This window comes from Limulus polyphemus, unplaced genomic scaffold (assembly GCF_000517525.1).
Source record: "Limulus polyphemus unplaced genomic scaffold, Limulus_polyphemus-2.1.2 Scaffold284, whole genome shotgun sequence".
Taxonomy (NCBI): Eukaryota; Metazoa; Arthropoda; class Merostomata; order Xiphosura; family Limulidae; genus Limulus; species Limulus polyphemus.
The window spans coordinates 75,755-93,753 of record NW_013665894.1 but is presented as its reverse complement, the minus strand read 5'-3'; the positions used below and the strand labels follow the sequence as shown (position 1 = coordinate 93,753).

Below are 17,999 nucleotides of genomic sequence, written 5' to 3'. Positions count from 1 at the left end.
ACTGCTAAATTAGGGACGGCTAGCACAGATAGCCCTCATGTAGCTTTGCACGAAATTCAAAAAACAAACAAACTTTTTATCACCTCATAATCCCACTGTGACTGCTACATTTTCTGTTAACATGATGGCTTAGAAAATATTTTACAAGTATATCTTTTCTTTTTTATCTCCTTTGTAATTGGGCCAAATTTAGCTATTTTAAATTTGCTGTGGTTTCTGTTTATAGGTTTCATGCTCTTTTATTTAGAAAGCCCTGAATATAATTTACATTCAAGTAGAGCTGGGCAACTTGGTTGATTACCTATGAACAGCACTTACATTGATTAATGTTTCGTAAACTTATCAATTAAACAAAATTACTGGCCCGGCATGGCCAGGTGGTTAGGGCACTCAACTCGCAATCCGCAGATTCGATTCCCCGTCACAACAAACATGCTTGCCCTTTCAGCTGTGGGGGCATTATAATGTGATGGACAATCTCACTATTCATTGGTAAAAGAGTAACCCAAGAATTGGCGGTGGGTGGTGATGACTAGCTGCCTTCCCTCTAGTCTTACACTGCTAAATTAGGGACGGCTAGTGCAGGTAGCCCTTGTGTAGCTTTGCATGAAATCCATAACAAACAAAATTACAATTGATTAATTAATGTAATGAAAATGGTCAACTAATTTAAATTAATGTTGTTGACTATTCCTGTTTTTGATTCTTCCAACAATCAATTAATTGAAATTACAATGAAAATAATCAACTAATTGAAATTAGGGTTTCTGATTGTTTACTTTTTCGATTATTCCAACTCTCTAAGTAATCATAATATTACTATTATGTTTGTTTGTTTATAAGCACAAAGCTACATTAGATTTGAAAATTAATAACTGTATTAGTTAATGTTATATAAGCAGGCACAGATCTAGAGGAGAAGGTTTGGTCCTCCTGTATTTTGCAGGATTTAATAACTATGTTCTTTAACATTTTTATGAATAGACACAGATCAAACAAGGTCCAAACCACCCTCGTACATTTTGTTTCAGAAATTAATAACAAACAGCCAAACATCCTTTCACTGCCATATAGTATCAAAAAGAAATATTAGATGCCAGTGTTTTTATTTGATTAGTCTATTAGTTACCATAATAGCTTTTTTGAGATTTTTCTGAAATAAAAATGTGTTTAGATTTTAGAGATTTGTATTCTTCAAAGTTAGTATTATTTAGAGCATTCACAGTTCTTATAACAGACATTTTACAGAATTGATATTTCATTGTTTAGAAGTTACAATTCTCTCCAGAAGTTTTGATATTGTTGATGTCTAAAATAAGTGAAAATGCAAGTGGTAAGACTGTAAAGTAACAGCTTAAAAAAATTGAAATACTGTTTACCTGTGCTATAATTTTTTCTAAATATGATTATTAATAATTGTAACTTAGAAAATTGAATTTTTATTTTTTACACTGCAAAGTAGAGTACTGAGATTTTGAAAGTTGACATCTGAGAGTTGGAACTGATTGTTTTGTAACTTTAAGTGGCAATTCAGATTTCTTTATTATTTTGTTTATAATCTAAAGATGGGTTTCTTGCTTCCAGAAATATTGTAATATAATTTATTGTTAGTATGATACTATAATTCAATGAACTCAGCATGATACAATAATGTAATAAACTGGTATACATGGTATCTCGTATATTGCTTAAAGATTTTGTTTTGCAAGTTTTATTATGTTTCTTAATAGCTGAAAAACAGGTTATACTTTGTGCATTCATTGATAGTGCATAGACTCTCAGTTACATTAAAGAACATCCATGAAAACAGAAAACTGACAAACCTTAAAATTTAGTTTCACAGTGATACTTACATGTGTTAAAGCTTTAAAACATTAAGAACTGTTCTGTACAAAATTTCTCTGCTGAAACCTGAAGCCTGAAGAAACATTAGCTGTATATTATACCATTTGATCATTCTTATATTTCAAATGCTCTGGAATATTATAGAATGGACTAGCTGATCAAATACTTAAAATTAAATATTTATGTAATCTTTTTTAGTTGCTGAGGGATATTAAAGTTAAAAAATGTTTACTGATTATTACTTAAAAATTAATTTTCTCACAAATGGTGACTTCTTTCAGAAAGTGAGTTATATTCTAATAGATTTGTTTAAATTGCTTTGAACTACAAGAAATATTTTTTTTATCACATTTCAGTTAATATCTACCACACTGAGATGCTTAACATGGATCCTGAAATACCCCTTGCCATCTCTGAATACTCATGTTCCAAAGATATGTAAATTAGGCTTTGTGTTATTGAACAAGTATGCAGGTCCAGGAATGGGACAGGGTGAAAACTTTGAAATGGTGGTCACATGTTTTAAGGTAAGATTTTAAGTAAATAACAATATACTAGTCTGTATTTACTATGTGCATGGATTTTATTATGAAATCATTCCTGAAATGTGGGACAAACTTGAAGATTTTTTTATATAGTACTTATGATAGAAGATATCGAAATGTGTTGTTATAACATTTAAGTGGTTATGATTAGATTAAGTGCTAATGATTGCAAGTGTTCTATTAGCTCTTTAACCATTATGTTATTTTCAACACATTTGATTTATGCCTAGGATCATTGTTTTTCTGAAAGATTAATCCCTGCCAAATGAATTAATCATGTTCTTGAAAGAAAGGCATGATGTTTCAGAATCTGCATTTGCTTAGCAGCAGTCAGGGTAACATCAGTTTTGTGTAGATTACCAGCACAGTTGTCTGAGATGCAACCACATTCTTGTATTGATTCCCCACCATATTTCACAATAGATGTTCTACATTGACTAAGTTGTTGGTTATTGTTGAAAATCTGAACTTGGATTCTTCTGAGACAATAAGTTACCTCTGCCCATGAGATTTGCATGCCACTATTCTGAGCCAACTCTTACCTGTGCTGGAGGGCAACAAATAGGAGGGCAACACAGTCTCCATGTGCACTCTATCCCCTTATGCACTTGCACTCAGAATAACTTCATTCTTTTCCCCGGTATTACATTGAATAGACATATTCAATTTGTTGTCTAAGTTGATAAGATATGCATACATTAACAAAACTTTGTTGTTGTTTTTTATGTTGGCTTTGTTTCAAAAGCTTTGATTATTATCTTGAATTCTCAAATGATGGTGACTTCTACTTAGTCCTGTGTAAGTAATGCTGTTACATACACAAACCCAATTTCTGCTATGGCTTCTGGAGGCTCATTAACTGTTGGGGACATTGCATCCTTTGTTCAAAATGTTGTGGATTACCACATGCTTACTAGGCCTTATATTCCTGTCCCTTCAACTGACATTTTTTCTCCCAAGTTGCCTTCTGTTTTGCTCTCTGGCTCCCTATTTTTGTGTCTTTATCTTTTACTTTTCCCACCCTCCTATATTCCTTCTCTTCCCTCCATCTTTTTTCTGAGGCACTTCATCATTCTCCAAGAGGGTTTTCTGATGAGGTTTACTCCCTTTTCATTTCCAGCTTAACCTGCTTCACTTCTTCTGCTTTATCCCTCCTTACTTAGTTCTCCTGCTGTTGGGTCAAGTGTATTCCCTTTTACTGTGCACCTTCCTCCTTGTGTACATTGTCTTCGTAAGGCTCCCTTTCTCTACCCAGATGTCTTCAATGGTGTTTATTTTTCACTGGAGAACTGGACTGAAGTTGCATGACTTCAGTTCTCTTTATTTTCCTAGGTCTTTCTTTTTTCTCGACATTGTCCTTTGTCTCTTGTTCCTCATCTGTTTCAGTCTACCCTTCCCATTCCAGGTTTTAGGCCTTCCTGTTTTTAACAAGTGTTCAGCCCATTTTCCCTGGCTCTAGTGGTGCCCACTGCAAGATAAGGTATTCTGCAAGACCACTTGAGGTATCCTCATGGTATTAAACTTTACTGAATTGTCTCATCCAGACTGTACAAATTCCAAGGACTATCATGAAAAGAGCTGGCACCAAAGAAGTGACTGCCCATTTCTAAAGACCTTTTTTGGGTGGTGTCCAATTGAGATCCAGACATTTCTTTAGGACTCCCCAAAGCAAGTTCTCTACCCTTCTTCAAATGGAGCATAGGATACTCTTGCCACGTACCAGTTCCTAGCCACTTTTGTAATGGGCCATGGAGAATCCTCACCAATTGGGCTTAACACAATTCAGTGAGAAGTAGAGCAGTAGTACAGGTCACCCCTCACACAGCTAATGTGCCCTCCTTCTGCAGCCAGAGGCTGTCTCACCATTCATTTGTGTGCAGGTGCTCAGTTGATCACAATTACATTATACCTATCCCTGTGACACTTCAAGCTCATTCACCTTTCCCTCCCTTTCATCTTCAGTAAAAAGTATACCCTGGTTGCTACAAGATGCAGTCCCCATGGGTGTGCCCCTTCCATTGGGTGTCACATTATATGGGCATTCCCTTCAAGCACTTCCTGAAGGAAGCTCATCTAGGTTTAATTTTTGCACCAGCCCCTTCTCCACTTTAAGATGGGATTCTAGCATTTCTGTGTGAAGTGAGTTATTGTCATGGAAGTTAGCATTTTTCTAATCTGTGTGTGTGTGTGTATTTTGTTATAGCAAAGCCACATCAGGCTATCTGCTGTGTCCACCAAGGGGAAATTGAACCCCTGATATTAGTGTTGTAAATCCAAAGACTTACCATTTCCACTCATCCTCCCTTTTTCCAGTGCACCTTTTTTTTTTTTCAAGTTATCATGAGTGCAATTGCATAGGGAGAGATACTGCACATTAAGGTTATGTTGCTCTCCTATTGGTGCAGGGCTTATTATCACATGATGACATGTTAACTGAAGGCTAGTTGCATGCAAGTCTCATTAGCAGACACATAAGGAAACTAGCATTTCTGTATGAAAAGGTGAGTATCTATTGGAAATACATTTTCAGATTAGGAAAATGGTAACTTTTATAAAATAATACATGTCCATAAAGTTTTGCTTATTCCACTACTTGTGATCCATTGCCCACTTGGTTACCTCTTTGCAGTAGTTTTTGATCACCTGTTCATTCAGTGAGACTACTTTGCACTAACGTGCATCTAACTGTGCTCACACTTTTATTTATAGCAAAATAATTCACAAGGTCTGTACTCAACTTTTGTTTATCTTGTAAACACCTTAAGGTAAAATATTAAATATTACTTTTGGAGAATTTTGGTTTTCTTCTTTGACCATTATTATTAGCAGTGCCAGTCTCTCATATCTTTTTTCAGAGTTCTTTCATAAAACTCATGGAAACATGAAGTATCCTTAACTAGTCAAAACTTTGATTTCTACATGCTTGTCATCATGTATATCTGTCCTAGCTCTAAGTGGATTCACATTACTATTACTGGACATAGTGTAATTACCTGTAGAAAATTTTATAGAATTTATAGTGTTGTAACACTTGAATTTGTTGGATAACAATCAATCACAGTATGTGAGTTTGGTGCATTTCATTTTCACATGGTAAAGGTATGGCATTTCTGTACTTTTTGCCTTTTATGCCCCTTTCTTTACACTGTATACATAATTTTTTTCCAGTACTATATGTCTAGAAAGTGAAATGCACATTAGGTGAGGACTCCTACATAAAAATTTGACTAAACTCATGGTTTTAATGTACACAATTACTATGTATAATACCACTTAGTTCCAAGACTTCTAAAATAGGATTGAGAAAGATATGAAAACTAAATTTTAAATAAGTATTTTGTTATCACTAAATGTATGGTAAATTTTGACCAGCAATTATTGCTGATCAAAATCAAAATGAGAAGGCAAAGAAAATAATTGACAGACAGTTGATAGCTGCCAGTTGTTCAGTTTGATGCTTACTTCAACCCTATGTGCAGAGGTGGGGGTCAAAATGTGCATATGATGACATTTTACAGAATGCCACTTAGCACGGTATTATGTATTGGATCTTGGAGTTATCAACTATTCATTTTACCTTACACTGCTGATTTAGCAACAGTTTGTGTTAGAGGAGTGTAAAAGCTATATACAAAAATCAGGGATATTTAAAAACTGATTGGTATGCATTTCAGAGGTTCTAGAGGGTATACAAATAGTACTATTGACAAAAGTATTTTGATTCATACTTGAACATCGCTTTGCACTCAAACTCGCCATAGTCTGAGTTAGACTGACATTATCAATTCACAAACACATCTTGTCTTGAATACAAATACTTTTGTAACACATCTGATGTTTTGTGTACAATATACATGTACATTTTACAAAATGTTTGCCACATTTTGTTTAGGTCCACTTCGTAAATTCAGAATCATAGTCAACATTCCTTTTCCAATATGGTGTCGGTTCACTGAACCATCCCTGTGTGCATTCGGTTAATAAGCAACTGTATCTTATATGTGTAATCATTCCACATCAACATGTATTGTACTGAGAAAAGTACATACATACACTACACATTGAAGTACTTCTGTTGTATTAATGAATTTATTTTCATTCACATATGTAAATCATCTTGTGTGTTATTTTACAAGCATTTGATTAGCTTTATGCAATTTGCAAATTAATGCTATTGGATGCCTTAATGCTGCTTTTAGGTGTACAATGAACATTTTTATAAATGGGTATTATGCTCAAGAATTCCTATAAAATCTCTAAAAGATCTGGAGGATTGTTAAAATACAGTGAATTGTATGATGCACAAAAAGTCCACTTGAAGTTATTTTTGTCTGAACAAAATATTACACTGCCCAAATTTAATATTGCATCATTTAGTATATATTATAAAAAGTAAATTTTATTATCCTATATTGGAGACAACTCTAAGCTACTGTATGCTTTCACATCTCATGTATAAGGTAAAAACTGTTTTATATTCATTCAGAAGCTGATTCTAGATAAGGTGCAAAAATAATTTGATGTTAAAGTCGTCATTAGTACATGGGAAGTACTACTGTGTTAATCATCTGGATTAAGAAAAGAGAAAATTGTGACACTTGGTCGAAATCAAGGTAGAATGATCATGAAAAAGATATATAAAAGTTTTATTAAATTTATTTAGAAAACCTTTGCTCATTGGAGGGATTACTTGAAATGTTTCAGATGCTAACAGTGCTTGTGAGAGATGTTGAATACTATGTCATTGAAGAACAACAACTGAAAGTGTTGCTGAGTTACATTGAACAAGATATACACGATCACACAAGACAAGCTACCGCCTTCACCTTGTTAAAGGTAATGTTTTAACATCGTATTAAACATTTGTATTTGTAAATTTTTCCTTATATAAGCATTATATTTAAGAGCAAGTTATGGAATATGTAAGTTTTAATTTTTTTTACAAAAAGGAATTTGTTACTGTTTTATCTAATACAAATAGCAATACAGATAAAATTTTTGTACACAAAAATGCAGAATGTAAATTTCTCTAAGTAAGGCTAAAGAAATTTTCATTGTTTAAAGTAACTTAGAATTAAGTTTTTTATGCCGATAATATGTTTTTATACTGTGTAATGAATATTCGATCTGTAAACATAATTAAAACTACTTTTGTTCAGTGAATTAGTAGGAAACTAATCTAACCAACTTATATAGTAAAAAAATCAATTGTTAAATAAGTCATTAACTCTTTATTTCATGTGGGAGAGTAGGGCCAACTAAGTACAAGATTTTTGCTTTAAATTCTGTTTATAGGCTGTGGGAAAAAATAATAGTAAAAAGTACATGAAGTTAGTTTAAGTAAGAATTATGTTATGTTAAATTGCAAGTTCAAATTGCAATAATTCAAAAGAGCACTTAAAATACCTCATTGGTTAGGTGAAAGTTTTAATTATTCATAAAATTTTTGTGATGCTTTCTAACACATACTCAGGATTTTTTGGTATTTTTCCATCTGATTGTTTAGAAGAATAATGCTCATGATTATAACCCTAAAGATGAACTGTTTATTTAAAATTATGTGGTTTTAAACTATTAAAGTAAGATATATTTTTCTAATATAATTTTTTTTATCTAAAACTCATTAAACATTTTTACTAAATGATTCTTTGTTTCTACCAGCTACTCTTCTAATAAAGGTATAACTTTAGGAAGGTAGATAGTGGTAAAAAATGCCCTTGAGTTTATTTATATCAAGCTATTGTTGCTAATTCAAGATTAGTGTGAATTCTTAGAATGTTATCATCTTCTCCAACTTTCTAGGTTTAAGTTTCTTATTAATAACCTCTCGTTTAAGCTAAAAGACAGAAAAGTGGTCATAGTCTATGGTAATAATACAATAATCATTGCCCAGGCTTTATAGTTCTTTTCTGCACCATTGGTGTTCTTTGTAAGGGTTCTGGTTACAAGCTATTGTCCCACGGCTTAGTTTCCACTGCAGGATAGCTTTTGCAAAATGCAGAGGTCATTGTTCTTCACCTCATCTCTTTATGCATACTAAAGCCTATCGTTCATGCATGGAGGATGTCTTTTTGAAGGCCATTTTAAGGATCCAAAAAGCATTGAAGTCCATTGGAGACGTCAGTCATTGGTATATAATCAATTCCCATTTGTAATTGCATCTTACAGAGGAGTTGGTAGTTTGATTTAGGCATCTGGCCAGATGTTTTGTCTTGATGCTTTCTTACTGGCATAAAGTTCATAGAAAAGTGGTATTTCCTCACAGAACAATGGTGTCAGCACATTAATCTGATAGTAAACAAAGTTCACTTTGGCATTTATCTCAACTGTCTGTATATTTAACTTACCATTATAGCTATAACTTGCAACCACCAAACGTTTTTCAATTTACTCTCTACCACTTTTAAAATGTATTATTGGCAGGATCACAATAAATTGCCTGAATTTCATTGCAGTTACATATAGACATATGCATCAACCAACATGATGACATACCTTATCACATGCTAGATACAGCTCATGCAGTCTCTGGTAGTTGATCTATCCATTAGCCATGTACTTTGGGAAAAGCTTGTGAATATAGCTCTGGTATTACTTCTCCAGACTTCAATTCTTGTGAATAGTCTTGTGTGTAGTACTGGTGGAGGTCCCTACTTTAGCTTCAGTGGACCACTGTGTCCTTGGATTTATACTTCTAATTACAAGCTGTTGAAATTTTTTTCAGTACCTCTCATGTGCAACTGATAACTGATCATGGAGTAACATGAATTGAGCCTTGCTTTGTTTTATTAATATGGTTCAATATTATAATATCTTTTTCTTCAAAACACCTATATTTCATGTGTTGCATACTTTTATAATCACAGAATAGGAGAATTTTGTATCAGAATGTCCTGTAATGAATCTCTCTCAGAATGGGCTAATATTAGATCCTATCTGTACCTTCAAATCACCCCAATTCAATGGAATTGCAACTAGAGGGTCAGGGCTTATAATGGAGATAGCAAGGGGCAAGGTGATTGTATATGCAAGTTATTTCTGTAGATCATTAGTAACACTGTATAAAAAAAGTTTTCAAAAGGAAAAAAGTACAGTATATTTTTTTCTGATGTCTGTTCACTGTTGGGCTAGGTAGAAATAATACTGTTCCTAAAGCAATTCATTTTTTTCTTCTCAGTGAAGTATTTCAATGTCAAATGTTTTGTTTAGTTTTACTTTCTCAAGTAACATTTAATGCACAGTTTTAAACCACTTAATAGTCATGTGGGTAGAATCTATCTAGCTGGAAACTGAGAATATTAAAAACTGAAGTTCTGTAATTATTGTAGAAAATAAATCATTTAACTTTCTAAACATACCTTTATTTTTGTTAAAACATGTCATACTGAAAAATGTGTCCAAGTTTAAGGAGAAGTTAATAAGTTCAAATAACAATATGCATAATTTCTTAATTGTAAATAAAGGATTAAAACATAAATAAAATCTGAAAAAACATTTGTAGTTTTTGATAGTACTTCCTAATACATAGTTTTTGTAATACTTTAGGCAATCCTCTACCGACAATTGAAAACTCCAGAACTGGAAGATATTATGAAGAAGGTTTCGGAAATGGCTGTAATCTCAGAACGTGAGCATATCCGAGCACAGAGTCGTCAAGTAGGTTTTATTCCAACAATACTCTCCCACCCTTTTTTTTCTTTTCCAAATTTTAAGAAATTATTAAATTTTAGTGAAACACTTATAGAAAACATCATCAACATACCTCATCCAATGAACAGGAATATGTATGGCTGTACTGAATAGGAATACTATAGCTAACATAGTGCCACCAGTGGTATGCCTACCACAGTTTGAGAACTTCTGGCCTAGTGTGTCTCATGTTCAGTCGTTTTTATACAAGTTGTTGTGTCCAATTACTTTATCATATAGATAAGTCTTTAATAATAATTAGTTGAAGGTCACTGAAAATAGTTTTTTTTGTCCTGAGTTTATTGTATTTACATTCTATGAAGTAAAACTTTTTTTTTGAAGATTAGTACAGATTATGATTTTTTTTCAGGCTTTTCTTCAGTATCTTTTGGACTACCCACTAGGGAAGAAATTAGAAAGACACCTGGCAAATTGCATTGCACAATTGGACTATGGACAAGAAAGTGGTCGTACATCAGCACTGGAAATGTTAAATTTGATTTGTAACAGCTTTCCTGTGGTATGGTTCTTCTTCTTAGTTTAATTTTATGTTTCCTGCCCAACTTATTGGTGTTTTTTCAGTCTATATCAAATTTATTGTTATATATATATTCCATTCCAGTAGTGTTTATTATAATTATTATAAAACTTCTAGTTCTCTAGTATCATGCACTCTGAGAATGCTTTCTAGCATCTAGATATGGTAAACTTTGCTTGCATTGGATTCTGTAATTTCTTAATTTACTTGACTAAATGTGAAAATTTCAGAAATAATTTTTCTAAGTTTTATTTCAAATGTAGTGAATGTAGATGAAACATATAAAAATGGTAGAAAGTTAGAAATGTAATGCAACCTTTTAATTTGAAAATTTTTAGTTATTTTCCATGGAAAGGAAAAAGAAATGTATACACCTTGATCTGCCATAAATTCTAAAAGTCTTCATTGACATTCACATAATTAGCCTAAAGTTAAATTTAATATCATCCTGTTTTGTGATATGCCTGCCTGATATGAGCTGCTAATATTGTTTAACTATATTTTAGGAATGTTGATAATAAATATTGCATGTTTAGAATATATCTGGAAGAGTTTTTCAGTCTTTTGAAGAAAAAAATGTCATTATATCTATTGCAATCTACTCTGTTTTCAATCAGACACTAAAACTTTAGTAGATGATGATTGTAGATTTGTTATTCTACACATTGTTGGGAACAGGTAAACAGTCACTTGATTCATGGAACTAATTTTATTATTGCATTTAAGTATAATTAGTTTAACTTTTTACCTAGTTAGTATTGAACACCACACCAGTTATGTCAATTTTCTGCTGGTATTTTCATTTGTAGTTTCGCACTTAATTTTTTTCTTTGAGAAAACTTTTTTTTCTCTCATGGTGATATAAATGTTAACCTTTACACCAGATAAAACACATTGTAAAGGTTAAGTAGCTAGTATGGCTTCATGGAACAATATGGTGATCAAGTAGTGTGTATATCTAATACAGCTTTTAGTACCAACATTTTACATAATGTTTGGTATCTACACTCAACTAGACATGAATGAAGATGCCTATATAGCTCTCTCTCTCTCTCTCCTGATTGGGATTTAGTTCTTTTATGACCTGGGAGGATCAGGTTCTAGTAGACCTCTTCCTCCCTACTGTACTGTTATTATATTTTACTATCTTCTTAGGTTTGGGTTTTGGGTGGCTGGTTTAGTTTGTTGAATTCTATTATCACTTTCCTTTTCAGGGCCATGTCCGTTTTATGTTTTCAAGTTGTATATGTGTGTAGCCTTATATTTGCTTGGTATTTGTGTTCTGTGATGTTTGTGGTAGTAAGAGTAATTGTGCTATCTGTGGTAATATTGCTGGTAAGTGTTCTAACCCTATTTTCGTGATTAGTGTGATGCAATCTTCTTGGATTTTAGGGTTATTATATTTTTCCAGGAAATCTGAGAATATGTTTGTGACTGCCAAAGTTATATTGATTGCTAATTCCTTTGTTTTATCATTAATGGGTTCAGTATTCTTCTTTTGTTTTGGAGTTTCTTCTGTTTGGGTGTGGGTTTTTACTACCTGTGCAAATGTTTGTGTGGTAGGTTGTTTATTTGTGTTGATTTCCTGTTGAGGTTCTGGTGTTGGTAGCAGTGGAGTTTTTCTTTGTGTAGTGTTTACTCCATGAATTTGTATTTTTGTGTTATTTTGAATATTAATTATTCAAGCTTTAATATTTTTGTGTTTCAGGCATCCTTTATAGTTAGCCATATGTTGCTGTTGGCAGTTACAGCAGTATGTCTGTGGGTTATTTCTTGGGCATTCATTATTTCTGTGATCTCCCACACCCTATGCAGCGTGGGAGAGTTTTACATGCTGCTGCCACATGTCCATAACATTGGCAGTTGTAACACTGGGTTACCACTACCGCTGGTATTTTAGTTGGTTCTACCATGAATCTTCGATACCAGAGAATGATACCATTAGATATTACATTCTGTATGTCTTGTGTTTCTTGTACGTGAACTTTGATTAGGTTTGTGTATCTCTGTGTTTTTTGGAGTAAATCCGTTCAATTTTCGTAAACATAATGTTTTTGTGTGTTAATTCAGTTTCTATGTCTTCGTTTTTGATGCTGGTGTGTATATATCTTTTATGACAAATGATTTGGGGTTTGGTTTGTTTTCTGGTATATGTGTTGATATGTTTCTGGGTACAAATGCATCTTGGGGCCATTCTTTCAATAGTTGGTTTAGGTCAATGGCCTCTGCTCCTTTAACTAGTATGCCGCCCTTAGCTAGGCATTTGATTATTGTTATATCTACTTGCAGCTTACATCTTCTAATTTCAGCTGCAAGTTGTGGCTCCCTATACTGTGCTGGAATTCCTTGTATTATTATTGAGTACTGTCGTGTATTTTGGTTTGTTACATTTGTGTGAGTGATCGTGTTTTGTGTTGTCAGTTTACTTATTTTCCTCGGGCTTACTATGACGAACTGATCTGCATCTTCATACGTTGGTGGTGTTACTTGTGATTGTTTAGATTTATCTTCGTTTACTTCTTTTTGTTTTTATTTCCCTAGTTGTTCATGCTCGTTTTCATGTGCTTCCTTATGTTTTGCTTGGGTTTGTGTTAGGTTGTGGTCTTCTTTGTGTTTGCCTAATTTTGATGATTCTGCATGTACTTCTTCTGGTTCAGAAGTGTTTATGATTTCCATATCTCAGTTGTCTATTTGTATGTTTCTTTTTGTTTCCTTAATTGGTATTTGTTTCCACTTTGCTTTCGTCCTTTCATTGTAATCTTTTTTTTGCTAGGGTTACTAGTTGTGTAAGGTGAAGGTTATAGTGCTTGAGTGGATTTATAACTAAACCAGCCTTACCTGAGGCCGTACTTCTTGGCATTGCCATTGTGCTCCGCACCGGAGGTTAAGGAGATAGCGCTGTAGGCGTACTTTTTTACGTATACCGTGGCAGTTATTTCCTCCTCCCCTTTACGTTTACCGTGGCAGTTATCTTCATTTGCTCGCTTTTTTCTTTCCTTCTTCAACTAATCGTCCTCTTCCTTCAACTTACTTCTTTGATCTTTTCAAATAGCTTATAACCATCACAATCTGTTTCAAAATTTTGGCACAAAAAAGTATTTGAATGCATTTTTTAAATTTGTCCTGATATATATTGTTGTTTTATGATTTGTGTGGGTAGCTCTGCATGTAACTGAAATAAATAAAGTTACACTTTTTTCATTTGATAAATCATACTTATTGGTACCATGATTATGAGAGCTTGAAATATCTTGTAACTTTTTGAGAACATGCATTTCAAAGTTTCTAAAGAATAAACTAGGAAATGTATTCCTTTTAATAGTATTCATGAAGTATCACTAGTAGAGCTAATTATATATTTTTATTTTGTTTTTTAGGGAGTTTTGAAAAGCCATGCTGGACTTTTCTTTATTCCGCTAGCTGCTCGGCTTGTCAATGATTCATCATCAAAATGTAGGCAGATGGCTGCTATGATTATCAGAAACATGCTCACAAAGGTGAAGATATTCTGAGTGTGCTTGATGGTCTATTTTTCGTGATTTTGTAACTAAATTTGATAATTGAGAATAAATATATAAGTATGGTGGAATTTATTTTTTCACTTGGAATTAAAATTTTGTATTTCCTGCCAATTGAAAATAATTCAGAAATCAGTGTACCTTCACTGCTCAGATATGTACTAATTTTTGTTTTTTAAATTTAAATGCAGCTGTTTTTATGATATATATTTTTGTAAGTTATCTTTACTTTACTTTCATTTAAGATTGATGATAATGAGAAGAAGAATTTGTTTTCCATAGTGATAGCTTGGATTAAGAATCGCAAGGTAAGATTATGTTTAAACTCTGTTTATTGTTTTCTGTTATATATATATATTATAATTAAATTTATCAGCCTTGTATGAGAGTTTATTTTTTTAACTCTAGGCTGTAACTGGATACAGAAAGAAGTTCACATGATGGTGAATAATAGTTATGAATTCTTTTTTTTTTCTTAATCTTGTGGTCTCTGTTATTAGTTTTGTGAACTTGTTAGCTAATTTTATTTGTCAATTCAACGTAATACATTATCCATAAAAATGTCTTGTTTTATTGTACAGTTCACAGTATGCCTGATTAAGTTAACTAATCAGTTAATTTTCTGAAAATGTACACTCTACAGTTAGAATTAGATTAGTGGTTATTGTCTTTTGGTTTTTCTATTTGTAGATGTATTCTTAATATACACCAAAGTAAGCTTCATTTGTGGTGTTAGAAAGATGTATAGGATCACGAAATCAATTTAACACTAAAATACGATTCCCTTTAACCCCAAAGTAAGCTTGTAGTTCTAGAAAGAAATAGCAAAATCTTAATTTTGTTTTCTAAAGTTAGATTTAATTTTATGACTATAAAAACCTTATGTTGCTTCTAATTCTGTTCAAAAGTTTTGAATAATTACTTTCATACCAAGACAAGAAAGAATTGTAACCATGTCATCTAATTGCTTAAAGATCGTAATTATAGAATTAGAAAATAATTCTAATTTTGTACGAATGACATGCTCTGAAATTGTGATGTACAAAAGAACTTTGCAAACTTTTACAGTAAAATGAAAAAAACTACATTATTTACTTTAACTTTTTACTAAGATGGCTCATAGGCGTCTTGCTGCTCAACTCTGTGGAATTTTTGCTGAAGTTGAAGGACAGAATTTTAAGCACTACCTCAAAGATATCTTGCCGATTATTCAGTTGCAGTTGGACCCAGGAAGGTATCAAAATGTAAGTGGTTGTAAGCATAATTACTAAATCTATAAATGTGACATCCTTAAAATGTATTAACTAGGACATATTATGAACAACCACCAGTGAGTAATTATTCTGTAAGACATGATGATAAATAACATTTTGTTAGTTGATCAAGCTAAGAGTAAAACAAAACATAGTCACAAGAGCTCTCTCTAACATCTTAATTCCTCGATTTATTGCGAGTTTTATCCTTGCATTTTAGAAGTTCCATTTTTTGTGGAGTTAAATTTTACCATTCATGTAAACTTTTCAAAATGTAAAACTTGTTATTCTAGATCAGTAATTAAACTAAGAAAAATCATTAGACCTATAGTGATAAGATCATAGTTAATTGTAATCATATAAAGTCATCACAGACCCATACAACAAACCAGCCAAGATCTAACAGTGGTCACTGTCTGACTGTGGATGAAACTTATGTGTAATTAGCTCAGCTTGTATATAATACACACACTCTACATAACTATTGTATTTGGTAGGACTGTACTGTGTGTTTGTGTATTTTAACATTTTTAACTCTCTTCAATGTTTCTGATAAGACCATTCTTTTTTTTTAAACTGTAAATATAACTAACTGTTTTCATAAATACTTGTTTTGTATGTCAGAAAGATCTGTAAAAGTTCATAAGCTACATATACTATTATGTATGTATACATCAATCAAGACACTTTTTTTTTTACAAAGAAGTTTTTCTTTATTAATGCTTCTACACAGATGCTTAGTCCAAAACAGTTTGTTTCATACAATGTTTCTGTAGTTTCTAGTAATATATATATGGCTTGTAGTTTTTCACTTACATTAGTCTTGGGATTAAATTTGTTACTACTCTCCCATTTCTAATACACCAAGGCATTTCCTTTAGTTTACAGTGTATCTTTTTATGGTGTTAATATTTTGTTTAAAAAATAGTTTTTTCTGGACCTATGCAAAATTGAAAGAATAGAAATATCTTTTATATACTAAACATGCTTAGTAGTTTCATTTTTTTGTTTATTTTTCTTAACTATATAAAGTTGGACCTCTTTTTTCTTTTTTTCTCGATTTTTTTAATCCTGCTTATGCTACAGAACTTAATAAGGACTACATTTTGCTTCTCTCAGGTTAAAATAACTCTTTAGAAGTTTTTTTTCATTCTCATCTTCTTTACTATATGTGGCTAATTTGTAATAGCTTACCTTGAAGTGTGATGTATTAAAGACGACAGCCAGGATCCCATCACTCTTTTGATAAGCTGAGACAGAGCAAATCTTATAACACAAACATGTTTTCCCCTTTCTTAAATAATCAACTTTTGTAAATTGTATCTGAGTATTAAAGATCTTACTATTTAAGATATTTGCCGTACCACTATTGAGTCCTTCTCCTTGATTGGTTGTTTAAACATGCTGTAAGAAACCCTCTTATTCTAGTTTTATGGTGTTAATTTTTATCTATTTACTAAGTATTTTAAATGCACTTTCTCAATATTTAATTTTGCTACATTATTAAATATAAAATAAATAGTTATATAAAGTTATTTCTTAACCTTATTTTTTAATATTTTTGTGCTGTATTACACAGATAACTTCTGAAGAAAAGGAACGTGGTGCTGACCACCTCCTGTACCACTTAATGATTGGGCTTTCTAAAGTTTTAACAACATGTAAAGTCGTGCGTGAAGAAGTTTATCGGGAAGACTTCAATCTTATATGGGGTAGTGTAGCCATATAACTTTAATAATCAGAATTGAGCTATCCAACTGTATAGAATTGATACATTCCTCATTATTAATGCTTGGAGATGGCTTGAATGGGTAATGAAGAAAAACTTTAATATAAGTTTAACATAACAGCAAATGTACAACATTTCGCAAGGTTCTGTCATCATCATAATGTTATACATTTATATATATATATTAACTATTTTTAGTATATTGACATTCCAACCATGCCTGGCTAACAATACAGAAGTTACAATGACACAGCACAAGTGCACTCACGATACCGTATCCAATGATATAAAACTGACCTGTCTTGGCTGTGTTTTAGTGGACTAGTATTTTGTAAAATACAGTCACATTTTAATTATTATACTTTATATTTGTATATACATTAATACTGTTTACAAATATGTTCTTAAACTTATTTTTTTTAAAACGTAGAACAGTAAAAATTGAAATAAAGCAAACAATTATCTCTTCTATTTACGACCTTTGTACTCATTTGTTACTTCTTGTAAATGGCTAAGCCTTACGAAATTTCCCATGTGGAGGATGTGAAAATGAATTTTTTTAAGGTTTTATACATACATTTTAAATAACCAAAAACTTCATAAATCACTATATCGATACCACAAAATTCCACTATAATTTATCAAGTGCAGTAACTAAGCTGTATTTGCTTCTCAAAAAATATGAAATTTCGAACTCATTGAAGACATATCTTATCGTTTAAAATATTGTGTAAAAATAATGAGATTAACACAATAAGACGTTAAAATGGCTGAGAAAACCACTAGGGTGACATTCTGAGCTTTTGATGGTTATTCATGTCATATATGGAAGTAAGTATGTATATATATATATATATATATATATATATATATATATATATA

General features: G+C 32.1%; 1 protein-coding gene across 1 annotated transcript in view; it reads left to right on the top strand.

The window, feature by feature from the left end:
- The window catches only part of LOC106457035 (small subunit processome component 20 homolog), a 184,195-nt gene that overhangs the window by 152,290 nt on the left and 13,906 nt on the right, over positions 1–17,999 (top strand). The window contains exons 48-55 of the mRNA XM_022382842.1: positions 2,202–2,372; positions 7,095–7,226; positions 9,936–10,046; positions 10,450–10,599; positions 13,995–14,114; positions 14,381–14,443; positions 15,248–15,379; positions 16,968–17,100. Of these exons, the coding sequence (XP_022238550.1) occupies positions 2,202–2,372; positions 7,095–7,226; positions 9,936–10,046; positions 10,450–10,599; positions 13,995–14,114; positions 14,381–14,443; positions 15,248–15,379; positions 16,968–17,100 (1,012 nt within the window). The remainder of the gene's footprint in view (positions 1–2,201; positions 2,373–7,094; positions 7,227–9,935; positions 10,047–10,449; positions 10,600–13,994; positions 14,115–14,380; positions 14,444–15,247; positions 15,380–16,967; positions 17,101–17,999) is intronic.